Source organism: Lithobates pipiens, unplaced genomic scaffold (assembly GCF_037356315.1).
Source record: "Lithobates pipiens isolate NorthernLeopardFrog02 unplaced genomic scaffold, aLitPip1_a1.2 Scaffold_27, whole genome shotgun sequence".
Lineage (NCBI taxonomy): Eukaryota > Metazoa > Chordata > Amphibia > Anura > Ranidae > Lithobates > Lithobates pipiens.
In genome coordinates this window covers 30,634,874-30,655,590 of record NW_027507788.1, presented here as the reverse complement: position 1 = coordinate 30,655,590, position 20,717 = coordinate 30,634,874, and the positions used below count along the sequence as shown (strand labels likewise).

General features: G+C 41.2%; 1 protein-coding gene across 1 annotated transcript in view; it reads left to right on the top strand.

Annotated features, from left to right (window-relative positions):
• The window catches only part of LOC143933725 (uncharacterized), a 44,272-nt gene that overhangs the window by 10,693 nt on the left and 12,862 nt on the right, over window positions 1-20,717 (top strand). The window contains exons 3-8 of the mRNA XM_077456722.1: window positions 2,119-2,259; window positions 6,086-6,250; window positions 8,886-9,113; window positions 12,612-12,752; window positions 16,331-16,477; window positions 18,715-18,942. Coding sequence (XP_077312848.1) covers window positions 2,119-2,259; window positions 6,086-6,250; window positions 8,886-9,113; window positions 12,612-12,752; window positions 16,331-16,477; window positions 18,715-18,942 — 1,050 coding nt within the window. The remainder of the gene's footprint in view (window positions 1-2,118; window positions 2,260-6,085; window positions 6,251-8,885; window positions 9,114-12,611; window positions 12,753-16,330; window positions 16,478-18,714; window positions 18,943-20,717) is intronic.

The window sequence follows — 20,717 nt, the reverse complement described above, 5'->3', positions numbered from 1 at the left end:
AGCTAGAAAGTGCTAAATCAGGCTCACTTCTGCATGGAAATCAACGAGCTTCCAGATTTTATTACCAAAGCTTATTTGAACAAGCTGGGGTTAGAAGCTCATTGGTTTCCAAGCAGAAGTGAGCCTGATTTTGCACTTTCCAGCTTTAGTAAATAAACCTCATGGTGTACTTAAAAGTGGGGTATGCCTGTATATATATATATATATATATATATATATATATATATATATATATATATATATATATATATATATACCCGATCAATGCTGTTTTTAATATTATTCAATTAAAATATATTCTTTTTATCAAAATTCTATGGGTGTGCCTACAAAGTCCAATTTTCTCTAATCATTCTTCTCCAATTCAACCAGGACGTTGGCACACAGCTATATGTGTATCCACAGTGTCACCCTATGGTGATACACTACAGGCATACCCCACTTTTAAGCACACAATGGGGCTTATTTACAAAAGCTGGAAAGTGCAAAATCAGGCTCACTTCTACATAGAAACCAATGAGCTTGTAAGCCCAGCTTGTTCAATTAAGCTTTGGCAATAAAACCTGGAAGCTCATTGGTTTCTATGCAGAAGTGAGCCTGAGTTTGCACTTCCCAGCTTTAGTAAATAAACCCCATTGTATACTTAAAAGTGGGGTATGCCCAGGGCAGAACTTAGCGTGGTCGGGGCCCCTGGGCTTAAGTCACTTTCGGGCCCTACCTTCTATACATTATCGTATTTATTGGCGTACAATTCGTGCCGGCATATAACATGCACCCCAAGTTTAGGAGGGAATTTTAAGGAAAAAACATACATTTAAATGCCCATCAATGCAGCCAGGCAGTGTCATTTTGCAGCCTTGTCAGTGTAGCCTTGCCATTTACAGCCCTGCCCCAGTGTCATTTGCAGCCTTGTCATTGCAGTCTTGCAAGTTTAAAAATGGCGCCGCCGAGATACAGAGTCCTGTGTATCTCGGCGGCTCTCGGGTCCTCTCGGCAGCTCTCGGGTCCTCTCGTCGGCTCTCAGGTCCTCTAGGCGGCTCTCGGATCCTCTCACAGTCCCAAGCGGAGCCGAGAGTAGTGTACTCGGCTCGGCTCACAGTCACGCCCAATCCCTGTGTTATGTCCATCATAGGTCAGGACTGGGTGTGACTGTGAGCAGAGCTGAGCCGAGTACACTCAGCTATGTATCTATCTTGGCGGGGCCCATGGGCTTGAGCCCAGTCAAGCCCAATGGTAAGTCCTGCCCTGGGTATGCCTGTATATTCGGATCTTCTTCAATATATCAAAACGTGTTAAGTATATATATGATGATGTTTCATTAAACACTTCTTCAGGAATAGCAGAATTTTATAGGATATTCACCAACCATACAACATGAGTAAACATCAAAACTCTTTTTCTGGCAAAAACAATGGAGTGCAGTGGAGAAGCACAATGGGAGCTGTAGAAAGGGCAGGAGACCACTAAACAGGGACCAAAACAGGGGCCATACATTGGGGGGGGGGGGGAGGAGTCATCAGCCAAGATGTTCATATAATAGGCAGCTTGAAGAGAAGACCAGGCCACAGACATCAGGGGTATTGGCAGCCATCATTATAGCCAGACACTTTTCTTCTGGCTATGGTGATGGCTGTTAATACCGTTGATGTCTAGGGCCTGGTCTAGGGGGTTCTATTTCTCTGGTTAAGCTATATTAATACTGCACTTTTTTTTTTTTTTTTTTGAGTTTTTTTTAGGTTCATTATGCGCCATCAGGCCTTTTCACGAGCTGCGGTATTGAGTGTTTTTCTTTTGTTTTTCACCTGTTTAAATTGATTATTTATATATGTGGTTATTAAACGAATATGGCCATGTGGACTACAGCAGTGATCGTGACTACAGGAAGTTCATGCACAGTGGAAAAATTGTACGCTGAATTACTGCACAGATCTGGAAGAAATACACAAAGCACACCAAGATTTATGGAAAATGACAAATATCTCTGGTATCTGAAAAACATTTGCGCAACCATTATTTGTATAAGACAAAATCATCAAATAATTCTATATTTTTTTATTTATTACTGACTATGGCATCTGTCTTAATGCAGATTGTGTTATAATGCTTTATATTTTATAGGAAACGAGGAGAATATTAGGATTGTGAAAGGATGCAAAAAACAAGAAGAATGCACCGAAGGTCCCGCCGTCATCAGCAATTCTAATGTTATAGTTGCATTCGGTGTGGAATGCTGTGGAAGCAAAAACTGTACTGTGCGAGGTACATCGGGGAAGGTTATTTTTTTTTTATAAGTTTAGGTTCAGAAAAGCTTTACTGAGGTTATAGCTACAGTAAGCCCCTGTACACATGGCCAGAGATTTCGACAACCAAATCCGTCGGATTTTGCCCGTCGGATCTTGTCCGAAACTGTTGCATACACACGGTCGGACTAAGTTGTCGAAAAATCCGATCATTCAGAACGTGATGACGTAATTTCGTTAGGATGGGACTACATTCAGGCTAGTAGCCAATAGCTTTGATGTAGGAATTTGATCTGAGCATGCGTGGCACTTGGTCCGATCAAAATTCTCTACACATGATCGGAGTATGTCCGATCGAACCAGTTGGTCGGAAAATATTTCCAACAAGTTGGAAAATTGGGTCCGACGGATATTCCGACGGAATCAGTCCGATGCATACCACACACAGTCGGATTATCCGACAACACGGTCCGATAGGACACATTCCGACGGATTCTCCGACCGTGTGTACAAGGGCTAATATATTGCCTATCATGTTTATAATGAATTACTTTTGCATTCTTTGGGGATAAGCGTATAGAAATTCATTTGACATTAGAGAAGAGATCTATTGCTTAGCTTGCAAAATGGTTAACCCTAATGCAGACATCAAGTCAATCATATAAATGGTCTAGGCTAGCCTTTCTCAACGTTTTTACCCCAGAGGAACCCTTTGAATAACTATCAGGTCTCATGGAACCCTCGCCAAGATTATGTTGTTGAGGGTGAATAAGAAAAATATCCTTTATTTTGGTGGTCATGGATGAATGCTCCCCTTATACTGGTGGTGAACATTTCACCCTTCCTAACAGCTAAGAAGATCATTGGAGTCATGCCATTGGCACTGGCAAGTGGAGCTGGACCTGGAACTAGACAGGCATGGTGAGGTGGGAGCAGGGCTGTCTTTAATATTGATTGGACCCTGGGCAAAATGTTCTTGCCCCCCCCCCCATTGCAATTTCACTGTCCATCTGCTCTGAGACGTACAATAAATAGCAGCTAGACTTAAGATCAGTTTACTGTATCAGATCAGGCAGCAATTGTGTTTGGTTGCCACAGCATATCATTACTGCTTACTGACTGGTTGCTAGAGGTTACAGCACACATTACGGCCCACTGATTAGTTGCTAGAGGTTAAAGAAAATTATTTCTGCTTGTTAATTGGTTGCTAGAGATTACTGTACAATAATACTGCTCACTGATTGGTTGCTAGAGGTTACAGCACATCATTTCCTCACTGCAAGGGAGGCATGATATACATATGAATGCCGCCTTTATTTACCTATCAATGCTGCCGGCCGCAGCTATTTCCTTAGTAATGCTGCCGCTATTTACATATGAATTCCGGTTATTTACATGCAAACACAGCTTCTGAAGGTGAGTCATCTGTACACAACAATAGGGCAGAGCTGGGCAGCATTAGTAGCAGCACTTCACACTGAGATATTGGGACACAGCACAGGACTAAAACCTCAAGGGACAAGGGAATTTAAACTGGGATAGTTGGCAAATATGAGGCAGCTGCTTTGGGCCCCACAACAATGACAGGGCCCAGGCCAGCTGCCCCTTTTGCCCTGCCTTAAAGACGGCCCTGGGTGGGAGGTCAGTCAGCCACAGCTCAAAGAACCTCTAGACACCTGTTGAGGAACCCTGGTTGAGAATGTCTGGTCTAGTCAATACATTCAAAATAGATCTGTTGTGGAGAGACTATGGTGGGATGAAGAGTAACCCTGCCTTGGTCACTCACTTTAAAGTTAAACTCCAGGTATAAAAAGTCTAATTTAAATATCTTTCCCAGTATCCACAAAGAAAAATCTGCTTTGTGTGCACCAATGTCTTCGCAAACCCACATTATTATCTTTTAATCTTTTTTTTATCTTTTACTATTATCTTTCCAAAAGAGAGAATGGCTCTTATTTTATTTCAACATTTTGACGAGGCACAAGCTCCTCTTCCTCACTGTGCTGTACATAGCTTGTACAGAGAGCAGATGTGTGGGAGGAGTCAAGCAGGCCCACCCACTACAGACTGCTTGTAGAGAACTACAGGAGGGGGGCGGAGACAAGACCAGTCACCCTGCACAAGGAGAGAGAGCAGCAGTGGTTAGTCTTTATTACAGGAAGTCTCACACTAGATTACTGCACAGATCTGAAAAAATGCATAAAGCACACCAAGATTCCAGGAAGAATACACAAATTGTATTGTATTTAGACCATTTTGGCTTTTCCTGGAGTTCAGCTTTAAATTAGATTTTAGATCAGACTATGAATTGAATTTATAAACTTTCTTCATTAAACTTCAATGTAAAATGTTAATCTAATTTGAATTGATTTCTAATCAAATTTGAATTCGAATTTCAGAAGAGAATGAAATAGAATAGAAAATATAGGAATAGAATAGAAAAGAATAGAATAGAAAATAAAAGAATAGGATATACTAAAGTAAAACAGAACAGAATAGAAAATAAAAGAATGGAAAACAAATAGAACAGGAAACAAAGGGATAGAATAAACAATAAAGGAATAGAATATAAAAAAGAATAGAATAGAATAGAAAAGTATAGAGCAAAAAAATAACAAAATAGAGTAGAAAATAAAACAACAGAATAAAATAGAATAGAAAATAAAGGAATAGGAAAAAAAGAATACAATGGAATAACATGGAAAGAATATAACAAACTTCTGCAATTCAAATTTCAAATAGAATAAATTTGAATTGAAATAGAAAAAATAGAATAGAACAGAATAAAAAAAATAGAATACAATAAAATAGAAAGACTATAACCTATGAAATTTGAATTTTGAATAACATAGAAAAGAATAGATTAGAAGAGAATAGAAAATAAAAGAACAGAACAGAAAAGAAAAGAAAAAAACAATAGAATAGAATAAAATAGAAAAAATATAGCCATCTTCCTGAATTCGAATTTCAAATAGAATAAATTATTAATAGAATAGAAAAGAATAGATTAGAAAATGAAATAATAGAAAAGAATATGAGAGAAAAAAACAATATAATAGAATATAACAATATAACCCTCTTCTGAAATTCAAATTTCAAATAGAATAAATTTGAATTTGCATAAAATAGAAAAGAATAGAGTAGAAAATAAAAGAATAGAATAGAAAATAAAACTATATGATATAATAGGGTAAAACAGAACAGAATAGAAAATAAAAAAAAATGAAAACAAATAGAAAAGAAAACAAAGGGATAGAATAAAAAATAAAGGAATAGAATAGAAAAAAAGAAAAGAATAGAATAGAAAAGAATAGAGTACAACAGAATGAAATGGAATAGAAAATAAAAGAACAGCATAAAATAGAATAGAAAATAAAGGAATCCAATATAATAAAAAAAGAATAGAATACAATAAAATAGAAAGAATATTGTGAACTTCTGAAATTTGAATTTTAAATAGAATAAATTTGAATTCAAAATATTATCATCTTCCAAAATTCTAATTTCGAATAGAATACATTTGATTTCGAGTGGATTTTGAATGGACTTTAAATTGATCTGAATTTTCAGAATTCATTTGAACTGAGGTCGAATAAACAAAACAAATTCCAGAAACGAATTAAATAAATGAACAAATTTAGCTAAGCGAATTTATGTAAATAACAAATCGATTTGAATTCGAATAACCTAAACAAATTCCAAAAACAAATTCAATGAATTAGACAAATTTAACTAAATAAATGTATGTAAATAATGAGTCTCATTCAGCACATGTCTATTACGTTGTTACATTTTTGTACAAAATGTTTAATTTGTGAACGTCTCTGTTTGTTTTTCCTTTATAGATACCTTTATAGATAAATTGTTAAAAACCTCTTCTTCTAAGACCACAAACAAGCACACCTGCTCCTCGTGTTTTTCCGAGTCCAATGAGATGTGTCAGCCAACGGAACAAAGAAGCTGCCATGGAAATGAGACTCGGTGTGGTCGTATCATAATTGATTTTGGGGGTAATGATCCCAATAATTACTTTTTTTTTTACACAGTATGATTTGCAGGCAAGAATAAGATGTGTTTATTCCAGCTAAGTGTTTACTAAAAATCATTCAATGATACGTCCACCTTTCCTACAAACAAAATCAATGTGCAGTATTACTTTTACCTGCAGAAGCTTGGAAAGCCTTGCACCTATGATCAGCGGCACAATGTTAGGCTTCTGCAGAAAATCTCAGCAGCTTTCTGCCCGTACCTCAATACAGGCTGCAGGGCTTGTAAATGAACTACAAGAGAGCTCATCAGCGCCCCCACAGTTCATTTAGAACTACACAGTAGCTGATGGCACTTGTAGTTCATTCAATCATTCACAGGAATCTTTGAATGAATGACACGGCTGTGTTTGGGTAGAGCCCCGCATGGCTGCACTCTTTTAAAAAAATGTACAGCAGGTGCGGGGAGAAGATCCCTCACTCACTGTCATGCTGGGGGGGGGGGGGGATTGTGTTCAGCTGTGTGTTCAACAAGCCATCCACTCTATTTAGGGGTGGGGCATTCATTTAAAATGGGCATGATTCTACGAAAAGCACATCATCACCTACTGATTTATTTGTTACATGTACAGTATATATATATATATGGCATTGTACATGGTTCAGTAGTATGTAGGGCAGTGTACAGAGGTCAGTAGGATGTAGGGCGGTGTACAGAGGTCAGTAGTAGGTAGGGCAGTGTACAGAGGTCAGTAGGATGTAGGGAAGTGTACAGAGGTCAGTAGTATGTAGGGCAGTGTACAGAGGTCAGTAGCATGTAAGGAAGTGTACAGTGGTCATTAGTAGGCAGGGCAGCATACAGAGGTCAGTAGTATGTAGGGCAGTATACAGAGGTCAGTAGGATGTAGGGTGGTGTACAGAGGTCAGTAGTAGGTAGGGCAGTGTACAGAGGTCAGTAGGATGTAGGGAAGTGTACAGAGGTCAGTAGTATGTAGGGCAGTGTACAGAGGTCAGCAGGATGTAGGGAAATGTGCAGAGGTCCGTAGGATGTAGGGAAATGTGCAGAGGTCAGTAGGATGTAGGGCAGTGTACACAGCTCAGTAGTAGGTAGGGCAGTGTACAGAGGTCAGTAGGATGTAGGGCGGTGTCCAGAGCTCAGTAGTAGGTAGGGCAGCGTACAGTGGTCAGTAGGATGTAGGGCATTGTACAGAGGTCAGTAGGATGTAGGGCGGTGTACAGAGGTCAGTAGGATGTAGGGCGGTGTACAGAGGTCAGTAGGATGTAGGGAAGTGTACAGAGGTTAGTAGTGTGTTTGTGTGTGACAATGTACAGAGGTCAGTAGGATGTGGGGCAGTGTAAAGAGGTAAGTAGAGCAGAGGATAGGGGATCAGAAGACTAGAGGAAGGGGAATCAGTGGGGCAGAGGACAGGAGTCAGTAGGGCAGAGGACAGTGGGTTAGCAGAGCAGTGGACTGGAGTTCACCAGGTCAGAGGACTGAGGGTCAGCAGGGCAGAAAACAAGGATCAGGAGGGCAAAGTAGGGGGCAAGAGGGCATAATACAGGAAAGAACGAGGACACAGTACAGGAAAAAAGTGGGCACAATATGGGAGGCTCAGAAGGGCAGAGTGCAGGGGGAGTTAGGATGGCACAGTACAAGGGAGAAGCAGGGTACTGTACTGGGGTCAGGAAGGCACAAACCGGGGGGGGGGGGGTGGCTGGGGAGTGAGGAGGGCACAATAGTGGGATCTGGGGGGCATAGTACAGGGGGGTAGGAGATTATATTACAGGGGGGTGAGAGAACACAGTTCTGGGAGGACACAGGAGAGCTGGATTGCACAATACAGGGGGGTAGGAGGACTCAGTACATGGGTCAGGAGAACACAGTGGGGGGGATTAGAATATTAACTCCCCCCCCACCTTCCCTCTGCAATTTCCAGCACTCCTCCATTGCTTTTCATTGGTTAAGGAAGAACCCCCCCCCCCCCCCCCCCCCGATGCGAGGCAGAGCATCTTACTACTCTCCACCAACCCTCCTCTCCTTTTCATCTCACGTGATCAGCACAATATACATCTCCTCCACACAAGCAACAGCAGTAAGATACTTCACCTCTGGGTTTCTTCCTTAACCCATGCAAAGCACCAAAAGAGCACTGGAAACTGTAGGGGGGGAAGTAGAGTGGGGGGGGGGCAGCGGTCCCAAAGAGCCTAAAAAGCACTTCGGAAGCACCACAACACAGGAGTTTTTGAATTCCTTCTTTGGGGTTAATAGTGCCCCGCTAGCGGCCAAAAGGCACCGCTTAAACAGCGCTAAAGCACTGCTAAAACGAGTTGTGCTTTAACGCTGACACGGCCACGGCCCCTGTGTGAAAGGGGTCTTACAACCACTTTACTGTCACTTTAAGTGCTACAGTGACACAATCATGGTAATCCTAGTGCCTAAGCAGTTCTTGGCTGTGTTCACAGGTTGCAGACACAGATCAGCCCTCTGCTGCAGTCTATTACCTTGTGATCTGCTACAAAGTTACAATATACAGTCTGATCACTGGGGGAGAGGAGACTGAGAATATGCCTACTCCTGCCTGCAGCAGACTGATAACATCAACCTAGGCAACGTCACTGACTGGAGCTAATTTTCTTAAATATTTTGTTTTATATGCAGGTTCTAAAAACTACTTGTCCATTCGCGGTTGTGCAAATCCAGAGTTTTGTTCGCAAAAGCTTGTCACTTCGAACTTCACATCCTTAATAAAAGAAAAGGATTGCAATTTACAATGCACACATTGTGAAAACTCAACTGGACTTACCTGCCTTGAAAATACTGAAACGATGATGAATTGCCCTGACTCTGAGTACCAATGTGCCACTTCCTACTTCGTGGAAAGGAGAGGTAATATTTCAATGAATTAAAAGTCCTGTATAAGATAACAAAAGCCATGACACACATGTAAGGCGGCTCACAATTGGTTAATTGTTGGTGCCAGACTGTGCAAGTCCCTGCCAGCTTCTTCTTGGATAGGACACCTACCCACCTGCTTTTGATAGAAACCTCCACCATATTGTGCCATATTCCTTCCCATAGACCCACTCAGGACATTTCTGCCGATAGGCCTAAATATTTAACAACAAAGAAATGTCCACACGTAAAATGCTTTTCCCACAATTTACTGTAACTTTGCAGGATTTCTGTCACATCTGACATCACATTGACATACCAACAGAATTCTTTGCTGTGGAACGCCATATACAGGAGTAGATATTCTGTAGTTGTTATTTCTGCATAGAACTCAAGCACATAACTTGTAAGCCATCTTCTGTTAGGACCTCCCCTCCTAGGGTACACCACACAGTTGGGACCACTTCCCCCATGTATACCAAGTCCACAGCATTCATCTTCCATCATTGAGTAGAATCAAGGTGCCCTCTTTAATATACAAGTTTCTTCCTATTGTCCCTTCCATAGTTCCATAGCTTTTTTCAGTGGGAACGTGGGGGAACACAGTTCCGGCACCTCCAGCACTGAATGTATGCAATGGCAAGGGGTGTGGGGTGTGCTAGAGGGTCTATTCATGCTGGCTGCTGGGGGATCTACTGTCACTGGTAGGGATCTGTTTTTGTGTGAGGGTCTATTGTTGCTTGTGGGGGATTTATTGTTGCTGGTAGGGATCTACTGTCGAGGGAGAGGTCTATTGTTTCTGGCTGCTTGGCGATCTGTTGTTGCTGCTGGGGGGTTTATTAATTCTGGCTGCTCGGAGATCTGTTGTTGTGCCGGGAGTCTAATGTTGCTGGGGGGGGTATTTTGTTGTGGGTGGTCCATTTTTGTTGTGTGGGGGTCTATTGTTTTTCGGGTGGGGTCTATTGTTGCACAGGAATCTAATGTTGTTGGCTCCATGAGACCTATTTTACTGCTTTTCCTTTTATTAGTCAAGAAAAAATTATTTAACACCACAAAATGATACTTGGGGCAGTACTGGGAGGTGGGTAGGGGGTGGAACAAAGGGGCAGTGCTCAGAGCAGGGTAGGGGGCAGAGTCAAGGGAACAAGGGATGACTCAGAAGGGGGGAGTTCCTTAACCTATTCTCTGAGCAAAAAAAAACTCTGGTTCTGCCTAGACAGGCACACTTCCAGGTGGCCCACTAATTCCCAGGTCTAACCAGTACTCACCAGTAGAGGATTCTGGCCTGGCCTGAAATTAATTATGCAGTCCACTGCAGGACCCGCAGAAGAAAGTCAGGGGAATCAGGATGACTACAGCCAGGGATTTTTTTTTTCAGCGGGAACTAGGGGGAACTCAGTTCTACCACCTCTGGCTTGGGTCTTCTGCTCCCTGCTCACCACTATCACTTGGTAACACTAAAGTCCAGCTTCTGCATTTAGCTTATCTTCAAGTAGCTCCCACAGGTCAGATCTCCAGCGCAGATCCCACTGAGTGCCGGAGAGGGACAAGGGAGATACAGAACAGGTGCCCAGGTCCAGTACAGTCATGGGCAGGAGAGGGTGCGTGGTAGGCGGCACCCTCTGTGGTCTCAATTTTTTTCCCTGGCAAGTGATTGTAGCATAGTATAGTATAGTATGTTGGGAGGTACTACAGCCGGATAGGTATTTCAGCTTAATATTGCAACAAAGCTAAGACACGTGACAGATGGTGGAGCTTTTAAGGAGGGGGGTAGATGAGGGCAGTGGAGGGAGGGGGTTGTATGCAGAGGGAAGAGCTACTATTATGTAATATGTAATTTGTGCACATTTTTATTGTAGTTAGGACTAAAAAAAATAAAAATATATTTTATTTTTTGTTTTCAGGAAAATATGCAATATTGCATATTCATATTTTGTATTCTCCTCATACAACAGCTTTAGCTCTATCTAATTAGCTCCTCTGTTGAAAATAAACCTACTGTTTACAAGGCTTTATAGCTCAAACTGAAATTAAAGCAATGAGGGTGTTCACTTTACAAGGGAATTTTCACTTTGCAGGGCACTTACCTCGGGGAATTTGGTTAAATTAATTTTGCAAAGAACACCCGATCAAAGCAATTTTAAAGCGGAGTTCCAGGCTTTTTTAAAATTAAAAGTCAGCAGCTACAAAAAGTTTAGCTGATGACTTTTAATAAACAGATCTGTTCCACGGGCCAGCGATGCGGCCGCACGGAGCCCCGCTCCTCTCCTCAGCGCATCCGTTGGAACTGTGGGCACCCGGCCGCGAAACCTTGCAGCTTCACGGCCGGGCGTGCACTGCGCATGCGTGAGTTGGGCTGCACTCTCCCAGTGGACATATAATCTTCTGGGACCTGTCATGTGGCCCAGAAGAATGTCAAGAGGGGGGGACCGCCTAGGGGAGAGGAAGCATCGCATAGGCGGTTCCGTGGGCGGAAGCAGGACGTTGGACAGGAAATCCCACTCTAAAGTTATCCCCTACCCCCCAAAAAAAAACTTACATGCCAAATGTGGCATGTAAGGGTGGGGGGGGGTGCTTAAAGGGGACGTTTGACTTTTGGGTGGAACTCCGCTTTAAAAAAAAAAAAAAGCATTGTTTTTTGCTTGCACTTTTTTTTTGCTTACACATGGTTCGAGTATGGAAATCAGGAGAGCTTTGCCTCATTCACTAAGCTAAGGGAACATTTCTTAGCAAAGGGAACCATCTATTTTCCTTTAGTAAATGAAAAAAGATAGAGCCATTTGTAAAATGGTTTTAATATGGTCAAAATTACAAAAATGTAATAAAAAAAAAATATTTTTTCTGGTAAATACGAAATACTGTGCACATATTTTCTGTTCTCCTCAGCCAAGAATTAGAGCTTCAGATCTTTTCACGTTTTCCTTTATCTCCTTACCATTAATTGGAAAAGTGGATCTCCAGCTATTCAAGTAGAACTACAAGCAGAACCTTTTTTTTTTTTCTTAGGGAGGGTTATACCCCCTGTCAATTTATTTTTCACCATCTTTGTCAAATTGTGGAGATTTCCCTTCACTTCCTGCCCCATAGCCAAACAAGAAGTGAGAAGAAATCCCTGAAAATTAAGGGAATTCCTTGGGAACCCCCCCAGGTCACCAGATCCAGCGTCTCCATTGGAAGATTTCCCCTCCATGACTTTTCTGGGGACTACCCAAAAAGTTATGATTTTCTTTCTTTCTTTTCACATCTTCCCTCTATCCAAAACTAAATAAAATGTTTTGCCCTTAGTTATACTTTAATTTCCTCCACCAGAATTGTGTTACTCTAACTATAACTGTATAACTGTGTTACACTATATTTGATAGAGCAATACATTACTTTTGAAATACAAAATCATAAAACACTTAAAATAATGATGTATTTTTTCTTTAATGAGTTTTTGTTAATGGCATCTGTCTTAATGCAGATTGAGTTCTAATTCATTATATTATCTAGGAGAGAAGACAATGACTTCTTGGAGCTCCAAAGGATGCAATAAAGCAAATGAATGCACCAGTCCCGCAATCATCAGCAATCCTAATGTTGCCGTTGCATTTGGTGTGGCATGCTGTGGAAACAACTCCTGTCCTGTTCCAGGTACTCAACTTTTCCCATTGAAGTCAAGCCAAAATATTGGAGAGGATAATTTTCCATAATGCCAGGTTCACCATTGCTTGACTGAGGTTATAGCTGCAAATATACAGTAGATTGCCTATTGTGTTCTATTCATATTGATTTTCTTTTCTTCAAAGATAAGTATAAAGGATTTTATTTGGCAGCAGAGAAGAGATCTATTGTTTAGGTTGCAAAATGACTCTTTGATTAACATTAAGGCAATGATATACAGTAAATGGTTTAGACCAGTGTTTCTCAACTCCAGTCCTCAGGGCCCCCCAAACAGGTCATGTTTTAAGGATTTCCCTGTCATAATTACTAAGGGAGTAAAAATGATCAAATCGCCTGTGGAAAATAATGGTAAGCCTGAAAACCTGTTGGGGCTCCTTGAGCACTGGAGTTGATAAACACTGGTCTAGTCCAGCCTTTCACAACCTTTTTACCCCAGATAAACCCTTGAAATCATTTTAAGGTCTCAAAGGATTCCTGCTGAAATTAGGTAATTGGGGTTCAGTGGAAAGAATGTCCTTTAATATGGTGGTCAATGGGAAGATTAGCCTTTACATTGGGGGTCAATAGGAAAAATGCCCTTTACGCTGGTGGTCAGAGGAATTAATGCCTTTTATGTTGGTGGTCACTGGGAAGAATGCCCTTTACATTGAGGTCAATGGGAAGAATGCCCTTTACATTGGAGTCAATACGAAGAATGTACTTTACATTGGTGGTCACTGGGAAGAATGCCCTTTACATTGGAGTCAATATGAAAAATGCCCTTTACATTGGAGTCAATTTGAAGAATGCCCTTTACATTGGTGGTCAGTGGAAAGAATGGCCTTTACATTGGGTATCAATGGAAAGAAGGCTCTTTACATTGGGGTCAGTGGGAAGAATTCCCTTTACAATGGTGGCCAGGAAATAATGCTCCCCTTACAATGGTGGCTTCCTAACAATTAAGAATATAATTTGTGTGTCATGCCGCTGGCTTTGGCAAGTGCTGTTGGACCTGGAACTATACAGGCACCATTAGATGGGAAAGCAATTAGCCAAAGCTGAGGGAACCCCCTAGACACCTCTTGAGGAACCCTGCTTGAAAAATGTCTGTTCTAGCCTATACATCCAAAATAGATCTCCATGTAGAGTCCATGGTGGGATGAAGATAATCATACCTCACTCACTGTAAAGTTGAACTTCAAGCACAAAAAGTCTCATTTAAATATATTTCTCATTAGCCACAAAGAATATAAATCCACCTTTTGGGCACCAAGTTTTTTTTTTTTTTTTTTCAGTACATGTTCTCTTTCAATAACATGAATATATAAAAACACATTTTGGTATAGTTTTAAAGCCATGCTCAACTCCTCTGAAAATTCTCCAAAGCAATGCATGGTAATAGAAGCATATACTCACCTAGGTGGCCCATGGTGGTCCATGTCTCCTATCTTTCTTCCATTCCAGTACTGCAGCCTTCTTTAGGTTCTTCAGCATTCAATACATTCCCTGGAATTCACTGTAGTTCATCATACAGTCCCCACATGACAACAGAACATAGCAGTGACTTAGGGCTCTATAGGAGGAACACAGCACATTGTGAGGGATCTGGGGGATGCAATACAGTAAAACCTTGGTTTGAGAGTAACTTGGTTGGAGAGCGTTTCCGGGGTAAAGCGGTCCACATAGACCATCCTCCAAATCACCATCGCCATCATCTCTTCCACGCTGTGCTCCACAAGCAGTTCAAGCCATGTTTTCAGATTGCTCTACTGTAGGGTAGTCTACGATTGCAGACTGACAGCGGTGAGAGCCGGCGGTGCGGAGGATGGTTTGGATGTGGAGAGCTTTACCCTGGATTTCTACATACTTACATGTGCCTCTTTTAATCATCAACCATATAAGTTGCTAAATGTTGTACCTTCATTAAATGTAACCATATTGCTACACTAAGACCCCTTTCACACTGGGGCGTTTTTTAGGCATTTTTCATGCGCTTTAGCGTTAAAAAAAGCGCCTGAAAGAAGCTGCAACTGCAATCCCAATGTAAAAGCCCGAGTGCTTTCACACCAAGGCACTGCGCTGGCAGAGCGTCAAAAAAAGTCCTGCAAGCAGCTTCTTTGCAGCGCTTTTGGAGCGGTGAGTACAACGCTCCTAAAACGCCCCTTCCCATTGAAATCAATGGGAAGCGCTTGTAAAACGCTATTTTTCAAACGCTATTGGCAGCAGCGTTTTGTGGGCGCTTTTAACCCTTTATTTGGCCACTAGCAGGGGTTAAAAGCGCCCCATTAACGCTCAAAAAATGCTGGTAAAGTGCTGCTAGTTTAAGCGGCGCTTTACGAGCGTTTTTCAGGCGCTGACATTTCACATTGGGACTGCAGATGAGGCTTATTTCAAGCGCTTTACAGACGCTTTTTTTAACGCTAAAGCGCTTGAAAAACGCCTGAAAAATGCCCCAGTGTGAAAGGGGTCTTAGAGGCTCCTCTCTTCTCTTTTATACTGTGTAGCTCCTGTTGGATTTGCCTCTAATCTCCTTGTGGAGGCTGTCCATTGCGAATGGACATATTATGGTTACACAACCTATCACATTGCTATAATCTTTTTATATGGACTATAAACTGAAGGACTTATGAGTAAATGGTTGTAGAACGAATCATCCAAGTTTCCATTATTTCTTATGGGGAAATTCGCTTGATATACAAGTGTTTTGGATTACAAACATGTTTCTGGAATGAATTATGCTCTCAATCCAAGGTTTTACTGTATATGACACTGCCAGATGTGTAAAAAAGCTGAAGAGTTTGATGTAGTCTGCAGTGCTGGAACAGAGGGAAGATAGGAGACACACCTCTTTAGAGAGTAGGGTATATTACATCTTCTAATATACTGAATTGTTTTGGGGAATATATATGTGAAGAAGCAAGAGTGTAAGTCCTCCAAAAATTCCCCAAAGCAATTCATGGTGATTGAAGATATAATATAGTCACCTCTCTGGTGGCCCATGTCTCCTACCTTTGCTCCATTCCATCACTCTATGGCATGCGGCACTACTGGGATTGCCAGATGTCTGTGTCCCCCACCACGCTCTTTGGTTACATCCTACTGCCCCTACGTCACATCAGGACATATTATTATTATACACAATTTATATAGCGCCAAGAGTTTACGCAGCACTTTACAATGTATAGGGGGGGACAACACAACACAATCACAGTACAATACAAAAGGTACAGGAGGGCCCTGCTCATAGAGCTTACATTCTAAAGGGAGGGGGTGGTGGTACAAAAGGTAATAGCTGCAGAGAATGATTTGATGGGGATTTGATAGGACATAGCAATGACATAGGGATTTGCGGAAGTACAACGGCACGTGGTGGAGGACGCAGACATCTGACAATCCTGGATGTTTGGTAAGCCAAATAGAGACTTCGGAGTGTAAAATATAATGTATTGTCTAATATATTGAATTGCTTTGGGGAATTCATTTGGGAGGATGACAGTGTTACCTTCTTCAATTTATGTACAAAACGCTTTTAAAATCTGAACATTTCTTTTTTTTTTTTTCTTTTACAGATAACTTATTTGCAATTAGTAAGACCGAAAATAACCAAACCTGCACCTCGTGTAATTCCAACTCAATTGACCAGTGTCAGTCAAAGGATAAAATAAAGTGTTATGGAAATGAGACTAAATGTGGCCGTATCGTGATTGATTCTCAGGGTAATGGTCCAAATAAATAAATATTTTTTCACAGCACGATTTTCAGGAAATGTGTTTAATCAAGTGTTAAGTGTTAAGTAAAAATCATTAAACCTATAAAGTAAATGTAAACTTGTCCCTTTAAAGTGGACCTGGCATCAGATACAGTTCTTTATGTTAAAGTAGTATTATGCCCTGTACACATGGTCGGAAAAGGTCCGATATTATATTGGATTATATTGTTGGAAAATCCGATCGTGTGCGGGCTCTATCTGACTTTTTCCGTCGGAAATTCCGACTGAAACAATTTGAGAGTGGGATCTATAATTTTTCGCCAAAAAAATCTGATCTGACCTTTTTTTGGAGAGAATTCCGACGGACAAAGTGCCACGCATGCTCAGATCAAATTACGAGACCAAAGCTATTGGCTACTAGCCTCTATGTAGTCCCATTGTACGCAATGAACGTCACCACGTTCCGAACGATGGGATTTTCCGACAACTTTGTCCGACCGTGTGTATGCAACACCAGTTTCAGACAAAATCTGTCGGAAAAAATCCGACGGATTTTGTGGTCGGAATGTCCGACCGTGTGTACAAGGCATTAAACCCTCAGCATTTTTTAAACCACTTCAGCTCTGGAAGGATTTACCCCCCTTCATGACCAGATCATTTTTTGTGATATGGCGCTGCGTCACTTTAACTGACAATTGCACGGTTGTGCGATGCTGTATGCAAATAAAATGTATGTCCTTTTTTTTTACCACAAATAGAGCTTTCATTTGGTGGTATTTGATCACCTTTGCATTGTTTATTTTTTTTTATAAATAAAAAAACGGCAATTTTGAAAAAATATATATATTTTTTACTTTCTGCTATAAACCATATCCAATAAAAAATGTAAAAATCAATTTTTTCATCAACGTGGGCTAATATGTATTCTGCTACATATTTTTGGTTAAACAAAATCTCAATAAGCGTATATTGATTGGTTTGCGCAAAAGTCATAGCGTCTACAAACTATGGAATATATTTATAGAATTTTTATTATTATACATTTTTTTTTCTAGTAATGGGGGTAATCAGTGACTTATAGCGGGACTGCGATATTGTGGCAGACAAATTGGGCACTAACGGACACTTTTGACACTTTTTTGGGGACCAGTACCATGAATACGGTGAAGAACATACATGAAGCTGCGCCAAATAATCGCATAAGCACTGGTAGAAAAAATTGAACTATATAAAAATGTCCTTGGCAGAAAAAAATATATGTAACTAAATCCACGCTGGTTAATCTTCTATTGATACCTCGGTGACTCCACACATATAGAAAAAAGTGCCCGACCACCGAGATAAGAAGAATGCGCTTACCAGATGGCAAAGCAAAGGAGCGTTTGGCTATGACCCAGCCACAGCCTTTAGCTTATACCGAGGACCCTTAAACCATTCAGGAACGGAACCTCATGACAGGGGAAGCCACCTTGATGTTTCACAGGATCGTACCATACTTAGATGGTAATGCACAGGCTCAAATAAAAGAGAAACGTCCCATAGTGTAATAGCATTCGTATATTTAATAAAAAAATAAAGTAATGCAATTACATATAAAATAAGATCAGATCGCATTAAAACAAATTCAGGACCCATCCTCCTCTCGAGTAGCATGGAGACATCACTGCATGCCCTCCCAGCTGCGTTTCGCCATAGGTGACGTTTTTAATGGGGAGGGACTGTCGCTGTACTAACAGAAACTAAGAAAAATGCATTTTTTTTTTAAATTTTCAGTCTTTTTTTTTGGAGCGTAAAAAATAAAAACACCAGCGGTAATTAAATACCACCAAAAAAAAGCTCTATTTGTTTGAAAAAAATTATAAAAATTAAATTTGGGTACGGTGTTGTATAACCGCATAATTCTCATTCAAAGTGTGACAACGCTGAAAGCTGAAAATTGGTCTGGGAAGGAGGGGGGATGAAAGTGCCCAGTATTTAAGTGGTTAAGTGCTACAGTGACACAATCATGGTAATCCTAGTGCCTATGCAGTTCTTGGCTGTGTTCATAGGTTGCAGACATATATTAGCCCTCTGTTGCAGTCTCTCACCTTGTGACTTGCTACAAAGTTACAATATACAGTCTTATCACTGGGAGAGAGGAGACTGAGGATATGCCTACTCCTGCCTGCAGCAGACTGATGACCTCAACTTAGGCAACGTCACTGACTGGAGCTAATTTTCTTAAATATTTTGTCTTATGTGCAGCTTCTAAAAACTACTTGTCCATTCGCGGTTGTGCAAATCCAGAGTTTTGTTCGCAAAAGCTTGTCAATTCAAACTTCACATCCTTAATAAAAGAAAGGGATTGCAGTTTACAATGCACACATTGTGAAAACTCAGCTGGACTTACCTGCCTTGAAAAGACTGAAACGATGAAGGATTGCCCTGACTCTGAGTACCAATGTGCCACTTCCTACTTCGTGGAAAGGAGAGGTAATATTTCAATAAATTAAAAGTCCTGTATAAGATAACAAAAGCCATGACACCCATGTAAGGGGGGTCACAATTGGCTAATTGTTGGTGCCAGACTGTGCAAGTCCCCGTCTGCTTCTTCTTGGATAGGACACCTACCCACCTGCTTTTGATAGAACCCTCCACCATATTGTGCCATATTCCTTCCCATAGACCCACTCAGGACATTTCTGCCGATAGGCCTTAATATTTAAGAATAAGGAATGTCCACACATAAAATGCATTTCCCACAATTTACTGTAACTTTGCAGGATTTCTGTCACATCTGACATCACATTGACATACCAACAGAATTCTTTGCTGCGGAACGCCATATACAGGAGTAGATATTCTGTAGTTGTCATTTCTGCATAGAACTCAAGCACATAACTTGTAAGCCATCTTCTGTTAGGACCTCCCCTCCTAGGGTGCACCACAGAGTTGGGACCACTTCCCCCATGTATACCAAGTCCACAGCATTCATCTTCCATCATTGAGTAGAATCAAGGTGCCCTCTTTAATATACCAGTCTCTTCCCATTGTCCCTTCCATAGTTGCATAGTTCCATAGCTTTTTTTCAGCGGAAACGTGGGGGGACGCAGTTCCGGCACCACCAGCACTGAATGTATGCAATGGAAAGGGGTGTGGGGTGTGCTACAGAGTCTATTCATGCTGGCTTCTGAGGGATTTACTGTCACTGGTAGGGATCTGTTTTTTTGTGAGGTTCTATTGTTGCTTGTGGGGGATTTATTGTTGCTGGTAGGGGTCCACTGTTGAGGGAGAGGTCTATTGTTGCTGGCTGCTTGGAGATCTGTTGTTGCTGCTGGAGGGCTTATTGATGCTGGCTGCTCGGAAATCTGTTGTTGTACCTGGGGGTCTAATGTTGCTGGGGTGGATCTTTTGTTGTGGGTGGTCCTTTATTGTTGTGTGAGGATCTATTGTTTCTTAAGTGGAGTCTATTGTTGCATGGGAATCTATTGTTGCTGGCTCCATGAGACCTATTTTACTGCTCTTCTTTTTATTAGTCAAGAACAAATTATTTAACACCACAAAATGATACTTGGGGCAGTACTGGGAGGTGGGTAGGGGGTGGAATCAAGGATGGTGCTCAGAGGAGGGTAGGGGGCAGAGACAAGGGAATAAGGGATGACTCAGAAGGGGGGAGTTCCTTCACCTATTCTCTGAGAGAAAAAAACTCTGGTTCTGCCTAGACAGGCACACTTCCAGGTGGCCCACTAATTCCCAGGTCTAAACAGTACTCACCAGTAGAGGATTCTGGCCTGGCCTGGCCTAAAAGGCCTCATTCACTCCATTGCAGGACCCGCAGAAGAAAGTCAGGGGAATCAAGATGATTGCAGCTGTTCGTACTGAGTTCTGTACCACCTTGCCTGGGACTGCAGCCCCATTAAGAGCTCTTTAGGACCATAGCTGTCTATATCCTAATAGCTCTGGGCCTTTGGTTCCCATGCCCCATTGCTATGGACCCGGCCAACATTGGGATATATATATGGGCACTAACTTCAACCATTACCTCACTAAGGAGGGGCTTTTATAAAAGGAGACCTAACACCCAATTACACAATTCTTTTTACAGTACCTAGTGGGAGTGGGACCATCTAGTGGCAGACAAGCTAACTGCACCTACCAACACATTATTTTTTTAAAAAAAATGTGTAATTTGTGCAAATTTTTATTGTAGTTATATATTTTTATTTTTTGTTTTCAGGAAAATATGAAATATTGCATATTTTGTATTC